This window comes from Salmo trutta, chromosome 32 (genome assembly GCF_901001165.1).
Source record: "Salmo trutta chromosome 32, fSalTru1.1, whole genome shotgun sequence".
NCBI lineage: Eukaryota > Metazoa > Chordata > Actinopteri > Salmoniformes > Salmonidae > Salmo > Salmo trutta.
Window position 1 is genome coordinate 12571286 of NC_042988.1, and position 9768 is coordinate 12581053.

The window sequence follows — 9768 nt, forward strand, 5'->3', positions numbered from 1 at the left end:
GATTAGAAGAGTTGTAGGGATATTAATACACGTAAGGAGCCGTATCAGTTACGAAATCTACCAAACTGCAGATGTGTTAATCTAGTGGTATTGTACTGAGAGGGACTGGTATGTCTGTAACTATCTGCAGTCCAGGAGAAAGCTGTTGCAGATTTCTGTCAGCCTGACAAAGCACCCAGAGCCCTTAATGGGCCCCATTCTTACCAGTTGTGACATCAGGAAAACAAAACTGCAAGACACCATGAGAAACACTAGTACTGCATATCTGAATGGCATTTAAACAACCTGAATAAACCTTATGGTCACACCTACTTAACAACACTGCATGGTTACTGGAACATAAAAAAACATGTGTATACTGTTACTGTAACTAGTTGCCATCTTATAAGACAATAATAAGCACAGAAATATTTTACTATAAAAACTTTATTTTCATGAAGAGTATCACAGTAAAGAGCTCTTCAAACCATATAACTAAAATAAAATGTAGCAGTCTTAATATTTTAACATTTCACTCACACAGTATTTTCAGAATCTTAATGCAGCATACATAGGTAGATTGAGAGATACATAACTGACAACCCTGAATAACGAAACATTGACATCACTTTAGTTGCTCAAAGCTAGTCATGATTCAAATACAAACACACACACACACACAACAGTTCAGTGAATACTCAACCACCCAGCACAGACCAGTCATTTCCCCCAAAACGTTTTACAAAATAGCAGAGAACCAAAGGCATCTCAAGAGGCAGACAATCAGACACCGACCATGACCAAGAAGTGGGTTTGTGTGAATAGCCGTGGCCATCTCAGTAAAAACAGAGCAGATTATAGTTCTCCACCATGCAATACTGCTTGTGAGTATGGAGTGAACACCAAAACGGACACTTGTTTTGTGTGTGTTTGTCAGCTATTATCATATTAACACAATACATATCCACCGTAGAAGAGACAGAACCAGCAGGGTGGGTAAGCGCTGTGCAACACCTACATACTGTATTGACAGGGCTCTATGGCCTTTCAGAGAAATACTGACAAATCGAACGGTCATGTTTAACAGTGTGGTTGGATCCTGTGCTTCCATCAGAAACAGGTTATTTCTAGGTCAAACAGAAACCGAAAAAAAAGGGTGGCCAGTAACCCTCAGAGTAGTCTCCCTAGGCAGACGGGTTGGCTCCCACATTAACAATGCTCCTGCTGTTGCCCTTGGTCTGGGATTCCAGAGACTACCCTCAGATCAGACAACACCATTAAAACAACAATGACACACTACTACGCCATCTCTGATGTTTCCCCAAGAAAAACAATCATGTTTGAGATCAGTGACATGGCCATACTGGCCCAGAAGAGAATGGGAAAACAGTATTGACAACTACACTAACATTAGGCCTAAGTATCTTCAAATGTAGCGGTAGGTTTTCATTATACTGTTCAGGTGAAATAATAAATAAATAAAACGTTTAATTATTCGAGGGCAACCATGAAGATGGATTGGAAAGTTCCACGTTTTTCTACTGACCAATCATGTGATGCCAAATCCAACGTAATGCAATGTCAGACAGGGATATCTATGGTCACGCTTCAGGCTGACTACATTTCAGTTGTTGCATTGTATCAACCAATGGTTAGCGTGTCCCGTTACATGATGTGGTTAAATTATTGCTAAATACCTATCCAGGCCTTGTGAGGTGTGGCAGGCGTCTGCAATGTAGTCAGCCTGGAACGCGGACATTATCTGTGACTGCAACCTGACTTTGACAATGCGAGTCTGAACAGGTCTCGTCTTCTAACTCAAGGGCACATTGTATTTCTACCCTCCAAGTCTACTGGCCTCTTTTCAAGTGTATGTCAGTACAGGAAGGCAACAACGGCATAGGTCCCCAAGTCCAGCCTACTCACGTTTCCATGTCAGTACCAAAAATACAACTCCCATCTGGAGGAGCTGTGAGCGTGAATGTCTAAGCGGGCATTATTTTATCCGATTGAGGAACAATTCCGTGAAAAAGCCATCCTATAAAATGAACGTAACCTATGTGGAAAGTTTGACATGATCTGCTGTGGGACCAGTCGTTTTGGTACAGGAAAACGTTACAGCTCCTTCTATGAGTCAGTTGGAGCAAGAATTAAACCAGAATGAGACAGCAACACACAGAGAGATTCTATACTACAGAGGGTAGTGAGACAGGGATAGAGGGAGACAAACAAACAGAGTAAGAGAGGGAGGGATTGATGGAGAGTCATTTCGACACATTAGCAAACTTAACTCGCCTACAGAGCCTTTCCAATTACCTCCAAATGTTGTTGTTACACCCCACAGTTCCCTTCACCCACCAGTAATATAAATATAACATGCATAAACACGCACTGCCATTAATAAAGGCTTCCTAAAAGAAAAGACGAGGGGATGGGGTTGGAATATGGCTAGCAATGACCCCCTGACTATGTCATCACAAGACAGTGTGTGTGAGTGAGTGTCCACGAGCGCTCCTTCCTGCTGTTGTGCATGGTGACCTGTGACCCTAGCTTCACTTCTCGATCAAGCCCCCTTCCTTCAGCTTAAAGTAGAAGAACTTCTCCAGTGTGTTGGCACACTTGCAGTACTCGCTGTCCGGGGGGTTGTATTCACGGCAGTTGGTAATGACGCGCTGCAGGTCTGCTATGAAGAGCTTCTTGGTCACATAGTATCTGTTCTTCAGCCTCTCCGTCATGGTCTTCAGATCTACAGGAAGGAGGGAGAGAGGAGAGGGGGACACGTAGGTTATATGTGAAATATTCCTTCAGCGGGGTTTACGGACATATCCAGACGGGCTTACAATTAAAAGCGCATCGAGTTGAGGGGTCATTGCTAGCCATATTCCAACCCTTTTTCCCTCGTCTTCTCTTTTAGGAAGCCTTTATTAATGTGCGTGTTTATGCATGTTATATTTATATCATGGCTGGGACATATAAACAAGCCAGGGAATAATGAGCAGATGATATACTCACCAATGGGGAAGCGTATGATCTCGTAGTAGTCTGGAGCCTCAGTCTTTTTCACGGGCTCCATGAAGGGCCAGGAATCAGGGTGAGTCTGGGAGAGGAACACAACCACACAGTTGTTATGACTTTCAGTCTGAACCCCAAACGGTCCCCTATTCCCTACTGCGTGTACTACTTTCGATCAGGGATGCAATTTTTTCTACCCCCTTTTACTCCCCAATTTCGTGGTATCCAATTGGTAGTTACAGTCTTGTCCCATCGCTGTAACTCCCGTACGGACGAAGGTCGAGAGCCGTGCGTCCTCCGAAACACGACCCTGCCAAGCCGCATTGCTTTCTGACACACTGCCCACTTAACCTGGAAGCCAGCCGCACCAATGTGTCGGAGGAAACACCATACACCTGGCGACCATGTCAGCGTGCACTGCTCCCCGGCCTGCCACACAACTTGCTAGAGCACAATGGGACAAGTACATCCCGGGCCGGCCAAACCCTCCCTTAACCCGGACGACACTGGGCCAATTGTGCGCCGCCTCATGGGTCTCCCGGTTCGTGGCTTGCCGCGACACAGCTTGAAATCGAACCAGGATCTGTAGTGACACAGCTAGCACTGCGATGCAGTGCCTTAGACCGCTGCGCCACTCGGGAGGCCTTCGATCAGGGATTATATAGAGAATAGGTTGCCATTTGGGACACAGACTCTGTCTGACCACTCCTAAGGTTGAACACTGGGTTGTATCGGTGCATGTCAGTGTTTTACCTTGACCTGGGCCAGGAGATTCTTCAGCATGTTGTACAACACGTCAGGGTCTTTCAACTCTTTCCTACAAGACAGGATAGGTAATAATATATCAATTCAATGACAGGTGAGTGTGATTGTAAAGGCTGCCAGTTGTTTTATGACAATACTGCACATAATTTCTTTATTTCCTGATAGACCAAACATTCAGCTTACACTTTCTCCTTTGCACTGGGCTTCCAGCCTGTCTCCCCTAGGGAGAGAGAATAATTAAAACATGACATCAGACAAGGCATTAATAGTCTATACCCTGAACAAGGTATTAAAAGGACCCACACCCACTTACTGATGCCAGGGATGCTCTCCACAGGGATCTGCCGTACCCCCTCTTTGAAGCAGGTGAGTCCTGGGTATACCTTCCTGATCTGGCTCTGCTTCCTCTCAATCAGCTTCTTAATGATCTGACCAGTCATGGAAACACAGGGACATGTTGACCAAAACACACCAACATGGACATTAACACTGTCCTTTCATCAACAGATGGAGAAAGGTCCAGAGATGCATAACCGTCCACTGACATTCACCTCAACCTGTGTACCCCACAATGGGAGGACTTCCTATAGAGAGTCCTCTCACCTCTTTCTGCCTCTTGATGATATGAGAGAGCTCTGTGTAGGGGATTCTGGGATTTAGCTCACACTCCATGAGGGTAGCCCCCTCGTAGTCCTTGATGTAACCAAGGTAACGACTCTTAGTCACTTTGATGTCTTTGGAAAAACCCTGCAATGGCAAAAAGAGCCAGAGGAGAGAGGTCAAAGGAGAGGTGAGGAAGAGAGGGAGGTGCATGCTATCATCCTATACCATACCTGCTTCTTGAAGTAGCCAATGGCGTACTCATCAGCGTAGGTGAGGAAGTACAGGATGCTGTGCTTGATGTGGTACTCCTTTAGGTGGTTCATCAGGTGAGTACCGTAGCCCTGAAACCACAATGGAAAACAATCAGGGGAAAATGTTGGGCTCTTAGTCCAACATACATTCAAACTCTGACAGATACTGTTAGTACAATAACAAGTCATTAAGTCCAACTTACCCAGATAACTGATTTCAGTATTTTTGCTGTTGTATGTAAAGGAGAGGTGCGTCCATACCTTGACTTGCTCGTTGGATGTGACGGCACAGAAGACGATCTCAGTGAAGCCCTGGGTGGGGAACATCCTGAAACAGATCCCCCCGATGACACGGCCATCTTTGATTAGGGCCAGAGTCTTGTGCTTCCTGGACAGAGAACGGTCCAAGAGAGTGGAGAGAAAGGGTCACAAAAAGGTCATTTCAAGAGGCTTCACTGAAGACGGGGTACAGGTGAGAGAAACAGTTCAAATATCTACGTACGGGTCAAACACCAGGCGTGTGATGTACTCTTTGGGCATGCGAGGCAGCTGGTGGGAGAAGACGTTCTGCAAGCCCACCAGCCACATCAGAATCTTCTTGTTGGACTTCTGGGAAAGAGAGTTCCCTATGACATGGAACTCTATGATGCCCCGCCTCTCCTCTAACCTGGCTGTCTCATCACGAGCAGCATTGGCAGACAGCAGACTCGTCTAGCAGAGAGTGACAGTGATTATCAACAGAGTCAATTATTATATTCATTCTAACAAACATCCAGTTTCCATACTTAGATGTTAAGACTAGATAAAACAGATCCGCAGTCAACATAAATATCCATGTTGCACTGGCGAATGGACATTAAATGATGAGTCTCACTCTCAGTCTTGGGAAGCACTTACCTCTGGGCCCAACATGGCAGCCGGGTCAGTGATGGTCATCATGACCTCATTGACCAACTCCATTGGGATGTCTCCCATCACTCTGATCCTCTTAGCGTCCTCCAGGGTCAGAACTTCTGGAAGCTTCCTCTTCTCTCCTGAGGAGAGACAGTACAACACATGACTATAACCACCATTAATTTAGATGCTGTTTGTGTGTCTGAGGCTATCGCACAGAGGCATGGGAAATAAAAGCTCCCACATGAACAGATAAGACATAATAACAAACATCAGCGATTACTTCACACCCAGTACAAAGCAAAAGTTAGCTTGGCGGGGTTGCCAGAGTTACTGACCTGTTATGGGCTCAGCCACGCCAGAGTCCAGCCCCAGACTGCCTAGCGAAGAGCCACTGTTCATGCCCTTAGAGAAGGAGGGCGAGCCCGACACTGCAGCAGGGCTGATCACTGCCAGGATCAGAAACACAGGACAATGACCGAAACCAGACAGAATTATTGAAAATGGAGAGGGGGAAATCATACATTACATGTTGTACAACCTATAAGTGCCTTTATGGATCTTATGAGAACCACTTATTTAGTTGTAACTTAGGGGCCCCTCACCTAACTGGTGACCCAGCTGGCCCCCCTCTGAGGCAGGCATGGTGAAGTCAGCTTCCCAGATGGGAGAGTTTTCCCCATAGATCTCCTCCTCTAGCATAGACAGAAACCTGGGACACAAACCCTTTGTTACAAGCCACAGATACACAGCATCCATCTCACTCACTCCAGAATCTTGGTTTGATTGTAACTCGAGGAAGAAACACAATAAGTATCAACTTTGATTCTGAGCGGATTACTACGGGTTGGTTGCACACCACGTACTTGGGAAAGTGTGTGAGGATGAGTGTGCGTTTCTCTGGTAGGAGCTTGTCCTTCTCCACTCGGAACTTCTCCAGGAGCTGGCGGCGCGTCACGGTGAAGATTGACTTGAGCAGACTGCGGCCAAACACCTGCGTGGTCTCGTAGCGCGGCAGGCTGTCGTTACTCTGGGGGACATGGCAGTAGCATAGCCACCTGGGAAACAAGACACAGATTAGATTACAGTAGTTGTGAGTCACTATTGATGGGAACAAAAGGAGCAGGCTGCAGTGAGACCTCCACATGAACAGAAAATAAACAAGATGCAATACAACAATAACAAAAAAGTAAGATGCAATACGCTGCAATCTCTTTTTTTTACATTTTACACAACACATGGCTCTCACACACACACACACACCTGGTGTAGTCCACTTTGTAGGCTGTGCCATCATCCTTCTGGGACCGCTGGCGGAACTGCGTGGGAGTCTCCAGCTTCCAGTAGTTCAGACACAGGAGGAACATCTTGGAGAGCTCAAACATCGTCTGCCTCTCTCTGGGTGCCAGGTGGCTGAATTTGTACTGAACGAAGTTCAACACTCCCTGTGGAACAAAATAAAACAAACGTGTACAAAAAGGATTTTACTGTTGGGGAAGAAGGAAAGAACAGCTTGAGAAACAGGAAGGAGACTGTTACTACCTGCTCAATGTTGGGCTTCTGAAAGGGGGGACTCCCCAATGATCCCTCCACTATCGGCTGACTCATCTGCAAGATGCATTTTCTCAGCAGCTGGGGGATAGAGACGAACAGAGAGAGAGGGTCAAGATGTGCTAAGCCAGAAAAGTAGAGGTTATGGCCATGTACACTTGTCTGTCTGGTTAGAATGGAGGGGGAAGTGATTTCATACCTTGAAGAGGTAGAAGTAGACCTGCTTGGTGTCAGTGTCCTCCTCCTTGTGCACAGACATAAAGAGGTTCTCCACATCCACCACCATGCCCAGCAGCCTGTTGATCTCCTCCTCTGACACGTTCTCCAGGTGGGACACATGGGCCGCTGCACAGGAGGGGTTCAATAACAGATCAGCCTCTTAAAGTGTCAATCAGCAGTTGAAACAATGACTAAGGACCCCCCCCACTGTTTCGGTAAAAAGTTGAGGAATGGGGCTGGAGAAATGTAACTACTCTCAAATTCATAGACAGAGCTACGGACGCAAGGACTGACCATCCATGATATTAAAATGATAGTTTTACCCATGTTTTTAGGCTATAGTGTTTCTTTACATTTACATTGTTTCAACTCATACAAGTACTTGTGAGTATGGCTAGACAGTACACTGTCCTTCTCTCAGCACATATCAAAGCTGCAGGATGAAGTTCGAGACTTTGTTTCCTCTATCGTAATCGCTCCTCTTTCACCCCAGCTGCCAAACTAACCCTTCGGTGTGCCATCCTAACCAAGCAAAATTACGGAGATGTAATTTATAGATCGGCAGGTAAGGGTGCTCTCGAGCGGCTAGATGTTCTTTACCATTCGGCCATCAGATTTGCCACCAATGCTCCTTATAGGATACATCACTGCACTCTATACCCCTCTGTAAACTGGTCATCTCTGTATACCCGTCACAAGACCCACTGGTTGATGCTTATTTATAAAACCCTCTTAGGCCTCACTCCCCCCTATCTGAGATATCTACTGCAGCCCTCATCCTCCACATACAACACCCGTTCTGCCAGTCACATTCTGTTAAAGGTCCTGAAAGCACACACATCCCTGTGTTGCTCGTCTTTTCAGTTCGATGCAGCTAGCGACTGGAACGAGCTGCAACAAACACTCAAAACTGGACAGCTTTATCTCAATCTCTTCATTCAAAGACTCAATCATGGACACTCTTATTAACAGTTGTGGCTGCTTTGCGTGATGTATTGTTGTCTCTACCTTCTTGCCCTTTGTGCTGTTGTCTGTGCCCAATAATGTTTGTAACCTGTTTTGTGCTGCTATCATGTTGTGCTGCTGCCATGTTGTGTTGTTACCATGCTGTGTTGTCATGTGTTGTTACCATGCTGTGCTGTCATGCTATGTTGTTGTTTTAGTTCTCGCATTATGTAGTGTTGTGTTGTCCCTCTTGTTGTAATGTGTGTTTTGTCCTATATTTTTATTTAATGTATTTTTATTTTTAATCCCGTCTCTGCAGGCCTTTTGCGTTTTGGTAGGCCATCATTGTAAATAAGAATGTATTCTAAACTGACTGGTCTAGTTAAATAGAGGTTAAATAAATAAACATAAAATACAAACAAGCTATATTTTGGGTTCTGATGGAGTACGACAGTTGAACTAAGCTCATTAAGCATTTATAAGTTATATTCTTCAAGAATCAATAGGTACATATATCATTAATTTCTAAGTACACAAATGGATGTAGCAACTGCTGATTGCCCCTTTAACAGGGGTACTACTCACTCAATAAAGAGATGAGACAAACCTACATTGTGGAATTTATATGATCATAATTGCTATTATGGAATAGCATACGCATTCTATATATATGATGTGTATTGATGACATTAGGTTCAGTGTGATCATGAAGCGTATCTATCCTTCAAACTAGTGTTGAGTCATAAGGCAGCCTACCCAGGGCATGCCCGCAGCTGCGGCAGGACTCGCTAAGGCTGGCCGCTTGTTGCTGTAAATCCACACTTCGGGTGGCAGTCGGCGGTTGTGGGTTCTTCCAGCCATTGCACTTGCATGTGTCACTAGCCTAAAGATAAGAGAAAAGTAAATCAAAAGCCCCACACTTGCATCATAAAGAAGATTCATGCTAGTTGGCCGCCTAGCTAGCAAAGTTGGTTAACCTTGCTGTTGCTAACTATATTCTTGACCGTAACGTTAGCTACGCCATATACATTTATGAAGGCTATTATTGCATGTTAGAAACCAAATGCAAATGACAATGGTGTTTTGTTTCTGTTTGTTGAGACTGTTATACAAGTAGGGGAAATGGCTAGTTAGCGAGTCATTGTTTTGGTGAAGTTGGCTATGCTAGCTAGCCTAGCCATATAGCTAACGTTAGCTAGCTAGCTACCTTGCAAGCGGAGAAGACGCCGAGTTTCTCGAGCTTTTTCGCCCGTGGAAAAGCTCTGACTTGGGCTTTTTTCTGACTCGCCCGCTGTTGTTGGCTAAGACCTGGTCTGACTGGGTCACTGTTCCCCGATCCAGATCCCACCGCAGCAGCGTTAGACCCAGCAGTCCCACCAGACTGAGCTTGATGTAGCCGGGGTTGCAAGGCCTGTGCCGCCGGGTCCGACATATCAAAACGCACGCTTCACTGCTGCTTGTTCCACTCAATGGTACGTATACACATCATTGGTTCCACACCACCCCTGTTTGGGTCGCTCACCTCTCCCCTCACCCTGGATTTGAAGAA

At 45.6% G+C, this 9768-nt stretch overlaps 1 protein-coding gene across 2 annotated transcripts; it reads right to left on the reverse strand.

The window, feature by feature from the left end:
- Positions 1-408: 408 nt before the first annotated feature.
- kat2a (K(lysine) acetyltransferase 2A) lies at positions 409-9760 on the reverse strand. Of its 2 annotated transcripts, XM_029727619.1 has the most exons (18): positions 9427-9758; positions 8976-9102; positions 7255-7400; positions 7047-7136; positions 6768-6949; positions 6371-6562; positions 6110-6216; positions 5843-5953; positions 5508-5644; positions 5113-5321; positions 4872-4998; positions 4590-4700; positions 4360-4503; positions 4070-4184; positions 3940-3976; positions 3745-3808; positions 2992-3076; positions 409-2725 (listed from the first exon to the last, which is right to left on the reverse strand). In XM_029727619.1, the coding sequence occupies exons 1-18, from the start codon at positions 9649-9651 to the stop codon at positions 2532-2534; spliced, it is 2403 nt and encodes an 800-aa protein (XP_029583479.1). In that variant the 5' UTR covers positions 9652-9758; the 3' UTR covers positions 409-2531. The 2 variants fall into 2 exon arrangements, with proteins under 2 accessions (XP_029583479.1, XP_029583480.1); XM_029727620.1 differs by lacking the exons at positions 409-2725; positions 2992-3076; positions 3745-3808; positions 3940-3976 and having other exon boundaries at positions 4098-4184; positions 4308-4503; positions 9427-9760.
- Between the last annotated feature and the right edge of the window lie 8 nt (positions 9761-9768).